Source organism: Crinia signifera, chromosome 4 (assembly GCF_055691185.1).
Source record: "Crinia signifera chromosome 4, ASM5569118v1, whole genome shotgun sequence".
Lineage (NCBI taxonomy): Eukaryota > Metazoa > Chordata > Amphibia > Anura > Myobatrachidae > Crinia > Crinia signifera.
This window is the reverse complement of record NC_139220.1, coordinates 200,478,734-200,497,201: the sequence shown is the minus strand read 5'-3', so window position 1 is coordinate 200,497,201 and position 18,468 is coordinate 200,478,734. Positions and strand designations below refer to the sequence as shown.

At 38.8% G+C, this 18,468-nt stretch overlaps 1 protein-coding gene and 1 long non-coding RNA gene across 2 annotated transcripts; one reads left to right on the top strand and one right to left on the bottom strand.

Annotated features, from left to right (window-relative positions):
- The first annotated feature begins 3,965 nt into the window (after positions 1 to 3,965).
- Positions 3,966 to 6,549, top strand: LOC146074851 (uncharacterized). The gene is made up of 4 exons (XR_014473467.1): positions 3,966 to 4,865; positions 4,964 to 5,051; positions 5,233 to 5,299; positions 6,230 to 6,549. It is a non-coding gene; the product is annotated as an uncharacterized LOC146074851 (long non-coding RNA).
- LOC146074850 (uncharacterized) lies at positions 6,205 to 8,800 on the bottom strand. Its single transcript, XM_083183408.1, has 4 exons — positions 8,630 to 8,800; positions 8,153 to 8,413; positions 7,069 to 7,717; positions 6,205 to 6,312 (listed from the first exon to the last, which is right to left on the bottom strand). Coding segments are annotated over exons 1-4 (1,026 nt in total). The 5' UTR covers positions 8,745 to 8,800; the 3' UTR covers positions 6,205 to 6,311.
- Positions 8,801 to 18,468: the final 9,668 nt, after the last annotated feature.

Here is an 18,468-nt window from a genome sequence, read left to right as displayed (position 1 = left end):
TTTTTTTGGCAAAATATTATTTATTCACATTACTGTAAATAATACACACGAGTAGGCTCTGCTGATTAAAAACCTAACCTTCTCTTTCCCACAGCCTAACCCAAAGTCCCCTCAGGCCGAAATCTAACCCGCCCTGCATATTGACCAATCAGGATTCCTGCTGTTGGTATTCTGATGTTGGCATGTGGATACTTTTGAAGCTCCAGTGCTGGTCTGCTGATGGTAGTCGGGATGCCAGCATTGTCTGTATACCATGTAACAGCCATTTTAGTGGAAACAAGAAAAGACAAGCAGTGCTACCAAGTCATGCCACGGCATGGTGTAACTAGAGGGGCTGCTTAGTATGTAAGAAAGCATCGGTATTTAGAATGGTGACTGAATATTATTATTATTATTATTTATTAACAGTTTCTTCTATAGCGCACACAAATTCCGAAGCGCATTACAGAGAATATATGAACATTTACATCAGTCCCTGCCCCAGTGGAGCTTTCAATCTGTATTCCCTACTACATGTACATGCACACACAGACATTCGTTGGGAGCCAATTAGCCTACCAGTATATTTTTTGATTGTGGGATGAAACCGGAGTACCTGGAGTAAACCCACGCAAGTACGGGGAGAATATACAAACTGCACACAGTTAGAGCCATGGTAGGAATCGAACCCATGACCTCAGTGCTGTAAGGCAGTAATGCTAACCATTACACCACCCGTACTCAGTTGTATTCATATTCTTAATATGACAGAATATGACTGGCATTGGTCATATTTTGCCTAAAATACGAATCGTAAATAGGGCAGATTTACTAATCTGCCATATATACAGATTCGTATTTTTCCGATGGCTTAGCCAGGCGTATTCTGTCGTAATCATATTTAGCGGCCGCTAAATACAAATAGGAGTAGGCAGCTGCATGGATCGGATCATAGACTGTACCTTTTCTCTTTTTGTGTATATCTGACCATTTTGGCTGTATATAGCAGCACCCCCTAAATTATATATATATATACTATTTGGGGTTTTAGTATGTATTATTGAACATAAGTGATATTGGTGTGCAGATACAGTATATTTTTTTTCCCGTTACCTGATTTTTCTGTTGTTCAAATATGGCAGTTTTGCTTTGGCCTTGTGCTTTGTATCATTATTCTGCTTAAGATTCAAATTAATTGTGAAGATTTCAGTCCAGACGCAGATAAATTTAGAGAATATGTACATTCAGGGTAAGAAATACTGTACATTCAACATGCTCACATCTTTCTGAAGCATAAGTAAAAGCATGTCCATAATGTGGGATCTCTGATATACAACGTGGCTCTGAAGATAGGGATCAACAAAAAAAAAGATAGATGTCATTAGAAAACAAAGTTGAAATTGAATATGATATTCTCTACTATTACCAGTTTATTGTGTTCCATGTGATACGTGTGGACAAACTGAAAAACAAAACAGCCTTTAGCCTTTATGTGTGTATGTAATTACGGTATGTATATTATGATTAAAATAAAGAGACTATGACATCTATGTTCCTGCTAGAAGGGGGAATCAGCCACATAAGCTAAACCCACCTGTTTACACTGACCTACATGCATAGACACTTTGTGTAGTCGGACCCAGCCCCTTCTTCCATCAGGAGATACTCCTGACTTGGGATTATCTTGCCTCCTTCATATCCATCTGTGGAGGGTTGCATCAACAGTTTCCTCCAGTGGCTATTGGGACTTATCTCACACCATCAATTGGGCCACATCATTAGTAAAGTTCAGTGGCCTAATTCAGCCATCTACATCAGGTGGACACCCATAGATTATAATTGGACATTCCCAATAGAGTGGTAACTATTATAAATACTGTTTGCATCATTCCTCCCCCTAAGAAGGAAATTGTCACTTGAGGGCTCCCTATGAACAGAAAAAAGAAAGATGTGTGCCAGCGCTTGCTGTTTCAATAATTACACGGTTGTCTAAAATAATTATTTAATAAAAATTAATATGAAAAATACATACATACATTTAATATGAAAAATAAAGAATAAATAAGGAAATAAAAATCTGAGTACTGGTGAATCATTTGAATCATTCTCTTTTTATCATTATTTTATTGTATGCACTGAGTCTGGTTCACCTGTGAATCATCAAGCTAACTAGCAGCACAGGTTTAAAACCTGAGACAGGCTGCCTTAACATAACACTTGCTCCTGAGGAAGCCGGAGGAGGATATTCCGGGGAAATGCATTGAGCACACTTAAATACCGCTGACTTCATCCTGACAGTGACCTGGTTCAACATCCTGCTGACGTCCCTTGAAAAATTGGATACAATCGATGGGTTACAGCTTTATCCCTAATTCAAATCCACATCAAAAGGAAGATCGTCATAAGGGTATCCTGAGCCTTTGAGATCATAAGGCACCACAGAACTGTTGCTGTCACAGAACTCTGGACATAAAGGGGGGTATTCAATGTCTGTCGAGTTCTGTGAAATCGCGAGTTTCTATGTTTTCTCGCCACGCAACGTTAGGTTTCTCGTCCTCGATAATTCAATCTGGTTTTTATCTCGTTTTTTTTACTGTCCCGTTTTTTTTTTTTTTTTCGATCTGTTCGACTGTCGAGGGCACAAAAGCTCGCATTATCGAGCATTTTGTCCACACATTTTCCTCGACTTTTCTCGTAACCTATGCAATCTTTGCTGTGTTTGGTTTTGTCGACGAAATTTTCAACACTTCTCGTCTTGGAAGTCTCGCCAGGCTTGTGTGGCGTGATTGTAATATTATGCATTAATTTTGCTCCCTATAACACATTAGTGATATATAGCTATATGTAATAGACTACTATTGTTATCTATTTTGTTAACTACTTGTTAAGAGTGTGTGAAATCATTGTAGGAAGGGGTCCTACCTTTATTCTTGCTGCCTGATTACTGACAATCTTGTTTGGAATGTTTGCAATGTAGTGAAAGCTGACCTTCCATTTCTATGAAGAAGGACTGTTTGATGCAAATAATGCAGAGTGCATTGGAATTACTGAAATGTCATTGTAATGTCTATATGCCCTAACTGAAACTGCACAGTATATTACAATCTAGTGATAACTGTTATATGTCTTTTCCTGTGTTTTGATGCTTTATGATGTTATTCTCCTGTGAATGATCCTTATGAATGCTATGTGGATCCATCTACATGGTGTTGATTAAGTTCCCAGCATGCTTGGATACTTTGCACCTGCACCTGCTTATTTAACCCACAATCCATCATGCTTACCTCACAGCTCTCACTCCTCTGTTCTGAGACTGTAGGGAGCACACAGCATAAGCAGTCTGCTGTTTTGGAATCGTTTTCCTGTAGGTCAATTTGCGGTTTTGTCACATACCTTATTTTTTCAACATAGACTACAAGAATGGAGCCCTTCTCTGATGTAATACTGACTTTGCTGGTGAGGCTTTTGCAGCCAAGGGTTAGGGGACATGGAAACCAGGATTCCTCTGCAACATCTAATACTCAGAGATTGGCTGCATTGGGTGAGTCTGTGCGGGTGTCAATTCCACGTCCACGCCAATATAGAATTAGGCGTGAACTGGACTCTCTCTCAGAGGCTGAAGTGATAGCAAACTATCGCTTATCCTCTCGGGCAATCTATTCACTGTATCAGCAGATGGAAGCAGACCTGGAGCCTCGGGTACGGTCAAACCATGCAATTTCTGGCCTACAGAAATTGCTGGGTACATTGCATTTTTTGGCTTCGGGTACATTCCAGCCCACTTTGTCTCAGACCTGCGGTTTTTCACAGGCCACTCTGTCAAGGAGTATAACACAGGTCCTTAAATGCTTCCGTAAATTAACGACCCAGTACATCCATTTTCCTGCTACAGACAGTGAATGGCGAGAGATCAAATTTGGCTTTTTCCAAAAATGGCAGTTCCCCAATGTTCTGGGAGCGTTTGACTGCACACATATACACATCACGCCACCCAGGGAATCGGAAGAATGTTTTCGTAACCGAAAACACTTCCATTCCTTGAATGTGCAGGTGGTTTGTGATAGTGACATGAAAATAATGGATTTTGTAGTGGGTTTTCCTGGGTCGACCCACGACTCCTTCATCCTGAGTCAGTCATCTATATTCCAGGATTTTGAAAGTGGCAATTTTACAGATGGCTGGCTGTTAGGTAAGTGTGTTTCCATATCCATATTGCTAGGATAAAGTCCAAAAAGCAATTAAACATTTTGAGACTTGTAATTTGTCCCTTTAAAGGTGATGCGGGATACCCAAATAAGTCCTGGTTGCTGACCCCCTTGCCTAATCCCATAAGTGTTGCAGAGAAGAAATACCAGGCGGCCCATATAGCATCAAGGCGTGTAATTGAGCGAACCTTTGGTGCACTTAAAAGCCGCTTTAGATGTTTAGATATCTCCGGCGGGGCGCTTTTATATTCACCGGAAAAGGTTTGCAGCATATTTAATGCTTGCTGTATATTGCATAATATTTGTGTGGCAAACCATTTTCCGGTCAATATAGATGCAGATATTAATCTGCATGGGGACATTTTCTCTACATTACCTGTGGGCATGGATGAACGAGTTGAAAGTAGAAGTCATGTCATCCGGACCTTTTTCTCTTGTAAGTAACTTTTGCACCACAAACATATCTTGGTATTGCTACAAATACGTAATATTGATAGTTATATTTTGCATGTATTTACAGAGTCTATTTGGATTCCCTTCTCTTTTGCATGAAATTAATGCAAAAGGAGTTGTATATGAGTTATGAAGTTCTGACGTTTACCATAATATTTTATTAAGTTGATCCTGTAATTGATTACATGGCAAGTTCATGCCAAAACCAATATCCGGCCTAAGCACAGGGTAAGTGTTTCTCTGTCAGTGTGGAGAACATATTTATGTGTGAATATGGCTATTTTTACATAATAACGTGTATTGTTGTTGTTTGTTGTGTTTTTCAGGTTGGTCTTCTCTATGTGTGTATTTATGATGTGTCCAATCCTGTTAATTTTGTGATTAAGGACACTTCCCCTACTCCAATGTTGTGTGGTAAGTATGGTAGGCTATCCAATTTGTGGCCCCTGGTGTAGTTTTTACCAACATTATGTTGTCACCACAAATATATATGGAACTGTAATGGCTATTTTTTGGTAAGGGTGTAATCAGTGTAATGTAAAGGTTTTGTTTTGTTTTTTGCACACACTCTGGACTCCTTCTTTGGGACACAAAGTGAACTATAACACAACATCAACTGGCAAGAACTTTGTTTCATAGGACCTGCGGTACTGAAAATACAGGTAAGTTGAACTAGTATGAAGTACTAATATAATAGACACAATGTTGCCAATTTTAGTATCATTTGAACACATGTCTTTTTATTTTTTGGACAAAATGAAAAATGTTAAAGTAATATTGTTTATTAGTGCAATGACATTGTTTAGAAAGATATGCCAAGATATTGTTAGCAAGACAATTGTCAAAGTATATCAGCATAAACATATTACTCCGTATTTGCTCATACAATCTCAGTTATAACTAAAAAATTTGCCCTGAACCAGCATTGGCAAATCTCCTGTACACCCAATTGCATGTAATGTGATTGAGGCTGACATTCTATAGTGAACATTGGTATTGTTGACAGGAACTCTTGAAAATAGCATTTACTTCTGTTACAAAGGTAATTCTCTAGGGCAAAAACTACAATGACATTTGCAGATCAATGTAAAGCAGTGCGGAGCGTATGGCCCGTCAGAGGTCACAACATGTCAAGGCCACGAAGCTGTGGCCTCCCACAGTTTCTCAGCAATGAAGTTGTTAACTAATCAGCCTTGGTGTTTTGTTACGCTCTGCACTACTTTCTAGTAATCAACATTTGTATTGCTATAGTAGTCCCATGTCATGGTGTTTGTTAGCATAATACATTTTACCATTGTTGGCTGTTGTCAAAATGAGTCCAATGCCTCAATTGCATTGGATGCAATTGTGTTGACAGTGGATGTTTAAATCACATCTATTAAGAATAAAGTAATCTGAATCTTCAAAGCCATACAGGCTTATTCATAATGCATGCACATAACGTGCAAATTGCTATACTAACTTATTTGTAAGTGTCATTTGCAAACCTCATGACACAACATTGATTCCTTACAACTTTGACAATGTGTTTGAGTTTGCTAAACATGTTTCTTAATATTGAACTAAACCGCTTTCTCTTTTCCATCGACTAGAAGTGGGAACTTTCAGAAACGTCAAAAATGAAAAAAATGTCGAAGGAAGTATTACATCTCCATTGTTGCCAGATGATTTCTGCCTGGTTGAAATTGCAAAGAATGAAATGTCATGAATTAAATAGTACATAATTCAATGGACCATACAAGCTGAAGTTATGCCACAACAATATTACTGCAATAAGGGCAAACAACCCCTAGATAACATAACCAATTACAATGTGGAACAAAAGTGACCTTCTATTGTCAGTTCCTGTTTTGAATGGGTTTGCAAATTGAAATTGGATTTTTATCTTTTGGCTTATGTGAATTAATTTGAAATCCTGTATCTATATATATATATATATATAGAGAGATATATATATCTATTTGAACATACTCCTAAGTTTGTCTATACATGTATTTTGGTAAGTAACACTTTATTTTTTTACTTTTGGACTTGTAGAGTTGTGGTTTAAGGCGACAATGTAGTTGCTGTTAGCACATGTGGCCATCTTTCCAAAATTGTTAGATTTTTCACAATTTCATATGTAATGGTTAGATAAGGTGTATTATATGGGATGTTTCCTGCTGTTTCTAATGCTATTGCCCTTTCATTGCTGGGCAGTTAAATAAGACATGATATAATGAGTAATGGAATGCATAGATGTGTTTGAAACACATTTTTTACGTACATACATTTTCTGGGGGGGAAATGTTTGAGCTTCATACAGTATGTCCATTATCACTATGCTGAACTCTGTTAAGCCCAAGACATATATTGTAGGTAATTTATCCACCTTTGCCAATGTAGAATGTAGAGCAATCATGGAAATTAAATATGTGTCAAGATAACTTACTAATCAAGAACTTGATCTTCATCTCGATCCTGGGCTGCATTCTCCAATTTCACTTCCATTGTTTGAAGACCTGTATGTGATTGATTTGCTGCATAAGTTGGGACGCTTCTTTTCGGCCCTTCATGTCTTTCTGCAACTGTATACCTTCTCATTGGTGGAGTGAATGGTCTGCGTAGTGTAGCAGGAAATAACAGATTTTCAGACGTTCGGATGGGTGACACATTTGCATCGGTATCAGTGGTGTTTGGATTATAGATGTGTTTTAAGGATTCTGCAAGTTGCTTTTGTGCGTTGGCTGCCTCTTGTTGAATGGGTAATAGCATTTCAAGTGCTGCATGTATGGCGCCACAATTGTGACTTAAATTGGTTATTTCCACATAAATATTATTGTGGATTTGTGTTGTTAGCATGTGTTCCTTACTAATTGTTTTGAAATGTGTTTCCAAATCTGTTAGCTGGACAAAGTTTCCCAGTGTTTGCCCTAATACTTTCAAAGTGTCATCCATTGACATTAATCTTTCGCTGAGCATTTCTCTAAATTCGTCTTGACCACTTTGAACTTTTGCCACAACTTTGCTCAAATCCTCTAAATCGCATGAGCTCTTCACAGTAGAATCCGTTATAGTTAGATCAACTTGATCTTCTTGACCTAGTGCAGTTAATGAAAATAATAGGAGGAATTAGGGCAATAATCATTATTATGCATTGTCAATATGACAGTTGGAAAGTAAGTATAAGTAAAAGGTTAGAGATTACCAATAAAGGACAACTTATAGTTGAAAGGGCACCAAGGTTGTGAACGAAAACACCTACCCAACATGTGCATTTAATTAGACTACGATATTTGTGACAATATTTTGTGCTTACTTATTAACGTCATCAAGTATTACCTAAAGGACTACTTGTTAACAGATTAGAGTTATTTTTCTTAGCTCTACAATTATGTTTGCGACCATGTTCCAGATTGTATATGACAGTATTAGATTTGTTCTTGTTTGAAATTCCTATAAAACAAAAACTTGTTACTATAGACATTACTTACTACACAATATAAATATTAGTACAAACTAGGAACAAATGTCACCTTGCACGGAAGATTGTTTGGTTTCACATGTGTTTGTTGTTTTTGACACAGAAGTGGAGGATACTTTTGATTTGGCCAATGTGGAGTCACAGATGCTGCTTTCAAATCCGTAAAAAGTATGTTCCGTCATTGTACTTTCGTTAAATACACTTGGAATTCCAGAAAAACCTTCAGCAGGACTGGCAGGTGGTATGTCTTCTTCGATTTCAACAGTTTCCTTTGGTTGCAGTTTGTTGCTAGAACTTTTTTTCAAAGCCAGCTCTATAAAGTGGAACAAATAACAAGGATATGTCATACTTTCATACAAGAATGGTTATACATATAGGACCCCAAAACATTACACTGAAAATGTCCCAGGTTACATGGAACTGGCTAACAATACATTATTGTGTTGTGGAGTTGGCACATTTAAGAAATGGTGGAAAATGCACATGATACGTGCAACAATATATCATGTTATAAATTATTATAAGTTACCCTTTGCGGCCCTTTTTTTAGTATGATGTTTAAGTTCTGCTACTAGGTCAGATTCGGAAATTCGGCCCTTACAAAGACTTCTGGAATCCAAAACACCCTTGACTCCCTCCACCATAATTGGATTTATTCTCCTTTTTACGATCTCTTCCCAAAGTTTCCATTTGAATTTGATCTCTGGCCCTCCGCCGGTTTTCATAGCCAACATTTTGTAGTGGGCCATTTTTTTTTTTGTCTGACGCCGACAATCACTGTAACGCTTCATGCACGTTCGGGGTGTTCGGCGATTCCCAGCTATTGCTGTCACTCTAGAGGCAATATCTTCCCAGATTTTTCGTTTAGCCCGTGCAGCTGTCATTGTGGATCTCGGCCCATAAAGAACGTCATAGTGTCTCTCAACTTCTTCTACTAATGCCATGTTTTCAGACTCACTATAACGCACTCCCTTTTCTTTTTTGCATGTATCGTCTGAATCATGATCCTCTTCATTCGATTTTTCACTATTTGCATCATCTACACATATTTGCCTCTGTTGAGAATGACTGGTAGCAGAAGATTTGGCTTTCTGTCTCCGAATCTAAAAAACGGACACATTACAATAAATACCTTGACAATGCCGTCCCATATGTGTTTGATTAGGATAGGTTCATGAATGTGCTTGCCACAAATATACCTTTTCTTTTTTCTTTTTTTCATATAAATGCTTTTTCCATTGCAGATATTCTGCGCTTTGAAGCCAATCATCATCGGAATCTAGGGATTCATCACTGGATGGTGTAGCGGGTTTCTTACATCTTTTTAGAGTCTACAATGAATTTGAAAAGATATCGTTGCCATGTTGCATTGTGAATTGTATTTTGTCCAAAATGCTAAATAAATATGTCACAAATCACCTTTTTAGCATTGTCTCGATTTGTACCATGGCTTGTCCCCACAAATACATCAGACACTGAGGGCTCATCATCATCAGATTGGGTCACAATATTGATTGATTCCTTCAAAAATGGCACATAGCACCAAAAATAAACAAAAAAAAAGGTCACTTAATTTAATAAGTTACAGAAAAGCCTGGTGTACAATGTTCAAATGCAAGGTTTGTACTAGACTTGAAATAAGTTACTCCCTGACCCAGAAATACCACTTAAAAAAAAATATGCTTACCATTTGCCCACAATCCTCCAATATTTCTTGCCGCATTCCCATATCAATGTCTGGCAAACCATCACTCATGGAGGAATTAGAATCTTCCTGATGTTTTCTCAGAGTGGACTTTGACATATCTGTATGTAAAACAAACAATTCAAGCACAAATTAGCACTGGTCCACTAACTACCCGTAAATGGGCAATAGACATCATAAACACTATACGGGATGTACAAAAAGGATCATCAGAGAAAGGGGTGTTGGGGATGGTTGGCTGCAGGTCCTATTCACACCTTTAGATGTGTGTACTTATTAGTAAACATTTGTTAAAAAGGGCTGGCCTACAAAGAATTTAACTATTTATAACTCCACAAAATACACTGTGGTACCATGAGCAATGGGTTATAACACAAAGGACATATCATTAATGAAAGAATGCATGGGTTGATGAGGGTTTCATTGGTGATATGTGTTGCTGCCCCTGTTTTATATGTTTTTCTAGAGTGGTGCTGGCGATGGTCCGGGTAGACATAACAGCAATAAAAAGCTGATCACCCTACTAGAAAAGCATAGAAAACAAGAGGCAGCTACACATATCATGAATACAACCCGGATCATGCCACTTAATTACTTAGACCCCTATAAAGCCATAGATAACAGGGCCAGCTAGACATAACAGTGCAAAACACATGATCATCCCACCAAAACAAAACCACAATCACAATCCTCACACTGGAAACATATATGAAAAAGGAAAGGCTAGACATATGTGGCCACAAAAACCAATAATCCCATGATAAACCAAAAAACACCATAATCCCAGTGTAAACAATTGAGCAATGTAAGCACATATGGATATTACAAGATAGAATAACTATGGGATAAATCACCCTTTACACAAATGTGAGAATTCTGTTTGGTTGTGTGACTGACAAATTTTGCTTACATCGATTTACATTTTACAGGGATTAATATATAAAGCTGTGACAATTGAGACATTGTGTGCTGGAGGGGATCTGCAGATAATGAGCCTGATCAGCCCTTTTGGACATAATACTTGTAATACATCCCTGACTATACAAATGCATATAAATATAGTGCATGGCCAAGGAGCAATACTCTGCAGAGCATGGACTGGCCCCTGCAGCGCAATACACCCACAGCTGAGAAGGAAACCTTTGAAAAAACCCTGCATTGAGAGTGCACAGCCAGCAAGCCCCAACACAACCCCTCACCATCCATCAAAGCTGCCATGAACAGTTGCAATGCTCTGCACGCGCACAGTGTGCCCCATGGCTGCAGACCATGACCAGCACCATAGTTTATCAGTGCAAATATTCCGCACACCCTACACACCATAACATAGGCAACAACAATTAGACTAGTCAAGCACAACAATAAGTTATATAGTTATGAAGAATGGCAATGTGGTGTTGTTAACAAACACATTACAAACACAATGACACAATACACATTCAAACATCTGCACCACCCACATACATGCTACAGATTAATTTACACTTACCTAACGCTTCTTCCACAGCCAAAGGAAAGCAATATTTGGCCTGCACCCACGGACAGCATACACTTCCTCCTCAAACTCGCTCGCTCACACGTGGCGAGCAGCACAGGGACTTATATAGAAGATGTCGAGGCGGGAAACGGGAAAAAGTGACGCCCACACCTCGCAACATTGTAACAACCTCGACGGGAGTGGTCTCGCTTGATTGGCACATTGAATACCCGAGATCTCGCTTCGGCGACATAATATAATCTGGCGAGCAAAACGAAAAAGTCAAATACTCGCCGAGGAAAATAAAATCGACACAGATTGAATATCCCCCAAAATCTTCCCATTGGATGGTAATATACAATTATTGCATCAGTCAGCCTCAAAACCTTCCCCTATTAAGGGACTATACACTATGTATGAAATTATTCTCAAGTGAGATTCAAATGATTCACCAGTACTCAGATTTTTATTTCCTTATTTATTGTTTATTTTTCATATTAAATGTATGTATGTATTTTTCATGTTAATTTTTATTAAATAATTATTTGAGAGAACCGTGTAATTATTGAAACAGCAAGTGCTGGCACACATCTTTTTTTTTCTGCCCCAATAATTAGGGTCTGACAAACCTTGTGCCAGCAGCTATTGATTGCGCAAGACACACAATCCACTTTCTTTTTTCTCCCTATGAACAGACACACTACTGTGCAAATGTTCAGTGCCTTATTTTGAGCTATTCATGCATTTATGTGTGTTGTTTTTTTTTGAACAAAAGTTGTTGGGGTTCCCCGTATTTTTTTAAACCAGCACCAGGCCCAAAGCCCTTGACTCGGCAATGTAAAATAATAATCTTTTTGTTGTTCAAATATATACAAAAAGAGAAAAGGGACTGTCTAATAAGTGCACCCTTAATAGATTGTCCCTTTTCTCTTTTTGTGTATATCTGACAATTTATCATCAAATTGCTATAGAATTTTATTTATACAACTAAAGCGCTGCTTTAAACACTCAGGGTTCACCCAATTTACCCGTACCCTGACCACTGCCCTAGAGCATCAACTTATGTCCACTTTAGGACCAGTCATGCATATAGAATCTATATATAGTTTCTATATGCATGCCCGACTGTGTGTTACAGTATTGTAGTGTACAAGGACCTGACGCAATTCAGTGTTTCAGGCCCTTGTGTATAGCATGCTTTCCTGTGTGATGGACTGGGCCCTGTCTCTAAGTCCTGGGTTATCTTAGTGGAGGTGCAGGAGATTGAGCTGTGTGGTCAAGCGGCACACAGCTATAGGAGCGAAACACATTGTGAATCACCTGGGGCTGACTGACTGGATCTACCTCTCCACTTCCGCTACAAAACCGTTTAGCCTCTGAAGAAATTTAGGTTTGTTGAACTCAAACTCCTCCTGTATGGACTATCAAACCAGTCGAGTCACCCCTGATATCCTTCTTTTTCTCCCTCCCCCTCCTCATTTAAAAAAAATCCAAAATCTTTTTAAATCATTAACCTAATTTGTATTGTACAGTGTATGGTATAAATTGTATATTAAACAATCTTAATATTGTTATGAGAACCACGTTATAATTTGTTTATTAGCGCAGTCACCTCCATATCTTCTTCTGCCTGTCTCTAAGTCCGCCCTCTTCTTCAGTAGAGTCAACTAGTTGCTTCACTGACTCAGCAGTGCGCAGTCTGTTCTGATTTGAAAGTTAGGATATATCATCAATTTCTGGGGGTACAGTGTGTATTACAATTATATGATTTCTTTCCTTTTAAATCAAGGGGGTAATGTCAGCGGATCTAAATATATTTTTGTGTAAAAGGTAAAAAAGTTGCCTGACCCCTGCTCTAGGCTGCCAAGATTTTAAAAAGTTTGGAAACCACTGGTCTAGTGTTATAATGTCTCACTTCACCATAATGGCTGTAATGCTATCAATTATGGATTTCATCTCTCCAGGTATTTTCCATCGAGTGTCCCAAATGTTTTTACATGTGACTCTAAAGGTATAATACAGATATATTGCATTATTTCATCTAAATATGAGGGTTTATTGCATTTTTCTATCTCAAGAAATGTATTTCTTCTCAGTGCAATATTAGAAGTAAATATTCATTTAATATAGCATGCAAATAGATATAAGTTGCTGATAGGTAGACATAGTTGAGGCACAAACTTGGTGTGATAAAATTACTTTTCTTATCTTCTAGAGGTACATAGCTGGAACACGTTTTTGTTTTAAATGTCAGCTGTGCAAGATTTATATCTGTTATGCAGAATGAAAAGAGCAATATTCTTTTTCATTCTAACTTGAGAATTAATAATACCTAGTGAATGCAGGAAATCATTTTAATCAAGAATATATTTAATCTGAACATAATGACCATTCATGTTTAACGTACCTTTCTCATTAATTTGAGTAAAGACTTTGCTAATGAGTCATCTAACTAGTGACAACAGTTTTGGCATTTTCTGTAGCAGATTGCAGAATACATGAATCAAATAGAATTGATGCTATCATGAACAAATGACTGAGTACAATATGTGAATTGATCACAGACTTTTAAAAAGACTTAGGGCCCGATTCAGACTTGCTTGCTAGGCTGCATATATTTGCTACAGAATATAGGGTTGCCCTCCACCTCAGAACAGCGCTAAAAAGATAAACGTAACTCCCCTGTTTACGTAGACACAACTCGATTGGATCTTCTAGGGTAGTGGTCGTAGAATATGAAAGACAACACACAGGAGAGCTCCGCCCTCGTATACTATTGCTACTTCCAACAATACTGTGCAAACATATGGGTGATCAACATATGATCTGTGTGGATATTGTTATCGGGGGATTCCCCCTCTCAAAACACTCACACTATTTTAGAACATAAGAAAGCACATCAGAAACAGTGAAGATCCTTATTATGCAGGGATATTTAAATGAAGTCGGGGATTCCCCCTTTCCAGGTACTCACTCTTTTGTAACTTGAATATGGCGTATCATATATGAGTCCTCTCACTCTGTACAGTAACAGGATTCCACCAAGATTAGAGTAAAAAAGAATCCTTTATTCCAAAACAAAACAAAACAAGCATGAGCTAGATCACTCATCCAGAGCTGGCTGACTTTCCAGAGGTCCGGATGACAAGTATGAAATGGGGCCCCATTTATGGTCCCTCTGGTTCTTTGTGAGCTCGCCAAGGTGAGGTTCTCTGCTCCTATAGAGGTCACTTTAAACGTGTTTAGATCTCTGTATAATATACTTATGGTACTTATGTAGTATCTGGGCTGCCGATTTTTTGATTGTATGCCTTAAGTTAAGGCATACAATCAGATGCGATGCGATATCGCATCGCATCGCATGCGACCATCGGATGCGATGACCCAATTTTTCCATAGGAATCAATGTTAAAATAGACTGAGTCCATTTTAACATGGAATTCAATGGGAAAAAGGGGTCCTTTTCATACCCCTACTATCCAAGTGGGCATGGAGTTGGATATAAACCTGTGGCGAGCGTAGCGAGCCACCGAGCCCGAAGCGTGGCGAGCGGACGGTATTCTGTGTCCCCTCGCGGGGCTCGCTACGCTCGGCTCGCTACGCTCGCCACAGGTTTATATCCAACTCCATGCCCACTTGGATAGTAGGGGTATGAAAAGGACCCCTTTTTCCCATTGAATTCCATGTTAAAATGGACTCAGTCCATTTTAACATTGATTCCTATGGAAAAATCGGGTCATCGCATCGCATCCGATGGTCGCATGCGATGCGATGCGATGTGCCCGATCCGACCCGATTTAGAAATCGGCAGCCCAGATACTACATAAGTACCATACTTATTAAGTAGTAGTAGGTGTAGCAGTAGTAGTTGTATGTAATAGTAGTACATTATAAATTAGGACAAATATATAAACCATGCCATCAAGAAGCTGATACACACACAGAACTGCCCACCAACCAAGGGTTTGCCATTCAGAAGCAGAATGCCAACCATACGTGGATTTCCAACTAGAACCAGAAGTGAAGTGACTTCTGGAAAAAGCCGGTAATGGAACAAAATGAACTCTAATAAATAAATAAATGGCAATATAAATATAGAGAGGCTTCCATGTTTTAGTTGTGATCCTGAGCTTTTATATATATATATATATATATATATATATATATATATATATATATATATATATATATATATATATATATATATTATACATTCCTATTTGGAGAACTTCATTTCTAGCCTTGCTCCATACCCATATGTTCAATATTTATAGGCACTTTGTATTTTTGCACAGTATGTTTTTATGTTTCTATTTATTCACTTTTTTCACGTTTGTTGTAGGTCGATCACCACGGCAACCAGAACTCACTGGATTGGCCGTGGAGGTCAGGTGATACGGCTCCCTCCACGCTCCCCGACAGACGCCGAGCGCGATGACGTCATCAGCAGGCGCGCCAGGCCGGCGTCGGGCCGGGAAGCATGAACGGATCCTAGAGGGACACTATATAGGTAAGATGTTTGTATGTATGTGATTGTTCTCCATTTATGCCTTGATAAAAAAGCCGAGGAGGCTTTGAAACGTTGGCTCATACTGCCTGTGTGCGGGTGTATTTATTTCTTTACCGCCGAGTGCCGCCATCCCCCCATCACTACTACATGCTGTGGACCACACCAGTGGATCCCCACTTTGGAGGGCACCGGATCATTGTGCTATCAGCCGGCTACCCTGGATGTGCCTGCCCAGACTGCTATATATATATATATATATATATATATATATATATATATATATATATATATATATTTCAATAGCGGCACTCTGAAGACTTATATATAGTGGCAAAATAATGCAAACAACTCAAAAGAGTTAGTATCAACGTTTCGGGAGGTTAATCCCTTTATCAAGATATGCATAGATAGAAAACAGTACTTACATATATAACGGTGTAAGACAGATAACACCCAGTGCTCTCAACCGCCCAGCTCCCCCACCGGAGACCCGATGACGTCATAGACGCGACCCAGCGTCGGCGCATCTGGCATGTCCAAGGGGAGTGGCGAAGATCTCTGTGTACCGTCACCTTGGTGATAATAAACAAAAAAGCAGTGTGCAGGTATAAATCAATAGTCGGTAATCAGAATACGCAAAAGATCCTGAATGAACAATAGTTGAATACATAGTAAAGGCAGCATGTATTGGATTAAATAAAGGGGCAGAACTGCATAGTTTAATGGAAACAAGAGAACGGCAATATTTCGTTCAATCCGTAGGGTTGTACAGTCTGTACAGTCCGTAGGGTTGTACAGTTTTGTTTATTATCACCAAGGTGACGGTACACAGAGATCTTCGCCACTCCCCTTGGACACGCCAGATGCGCCGACGCTGGGTCGCGTCTATGACGTCATCGGGTCTCCGGTGGGGGAGCTGGGCAGTTGAGAGCACTGGGTGTTGTCTGTCTTACACCGTTATATATGTAAGTACTGTTTTCTATCTATGCATATCTTGATAAAGGGATTAACCTCCTGAAACGTTGATACTAACTCTCTTGAGTTGTTTGCATTATTTTGCCACTATATATAAGTCTTCAGAGTGCCGCTATTGAAATCAACACTATTTATCCCTGGAATCGGGGACAGAGGGCAACTGGCGCAGACGTCATTGGTTATACCATGCTAGTGCCGGTTCATTGAATCCCTATATATATATATATAGAAGAGTCTTGGTGGTCTGGCACTCATGCTTTGAAGTAGTTTTTAGGCCAGGTGCCTTCTGTTGCAAATGTGTAGATAGAAGAAGAAATTCAGCGGCACTCATGGACTTGTGAAAAAGAATTGCTTCTTTATTGTAGTATTTCTACGTTTCGGTTTGTCTCCAAACCTTCATCAGGAATACAGTTTAAAGGAACAGGTAATGCTTTTATAGTGAATGAACATACAGTGAAAGAAACACATGGAAACGCCCGCCCACAGCAGGCTGGTGATGTCATAGACAATTGACTGTCTCAAGACAGTGACAGTGCATAATTAGGTGTGTGCTGAATCAATTACATACAGGTGTATATACAAAAAGTCATATATATACAGTTGGAGCCTCTCTCAACTTTGTTGCTTAGGTCATGGCACATCATGGCTAGCCCTGGCTATCCTCTTGTCCTCAGCAGCAATACAATACATAGAACAATACAGTAGGGGATTAGCATAGTAATCCCATTACTCACTTAATCCTACTAACAGGTTAAATGAGGAGGGCTACATCTATATATATATATATATATATATATATATATATATATATATATATATATATATAGAGTGGATAATTGTTTGGCACTCTGGGCTAATGTAGACAAGGGCCGGGGTGCCTCCACACGGATAGATAATAGCAGGTAGACAACCCCCAGAGTCAGACTCCAGGAATAAAGAGTGGCACTCTCCGGGCTTGGTAAAGTCAAGTAAGGTTTTTAGTGGACGTCTTCTTATCTCTTGCACAGCACCAACTGCACTTTATCTGTACACCCGTCCTGATGAAAAGGCATTGGGCCTTGAAACGTTGACGATGACGATATTTTATTGTCTGACTCTGGGGGTTGTCTACCTGCTATATATATATATATATATATATATATATATATATCCAAGTAAGGAAATGTGCACTCGCAAAATTCATCCAATATGTGCTGGGGTGTCCATATGCTCAGGTCATACACTTAGTTAGTGTTAGCCATACACATAATAGTACAGAGCGCACTCACCAGACTTTTTTCTTCCAGAGTTGGTTTAAAATCCCAAAACTTTAATAATCCATTTTAAAAGATGGTCGATGTTTCGGGTCAACACCGGACCCTTTTTTAAGACACTGCAAATATGTTTGTATCACGAAAACAGCAGTTGATACAAACATCTTTGCAGTGTCTTGAAAAAGGGTCAGGTGTTGACCCGAAACGTCGACCATCTTTTAAAATGGATTATTAAATATTTTGAGATTTTAAACCAACTCTGGAAGAAAAAAGTCTGGTGAGTGCGCTCTGTACTATTGGATATATATATATATATATAACTTGTAGAAGGTGCGGCACTCAGTGCAGAAGAAATAAATACCAACAACAGTGGCTTTTGACAACGTTTCAGTTGTATTGTCACAACTTTTTTCAAGTCACATAAAGCATGATACAAACAGACATACCT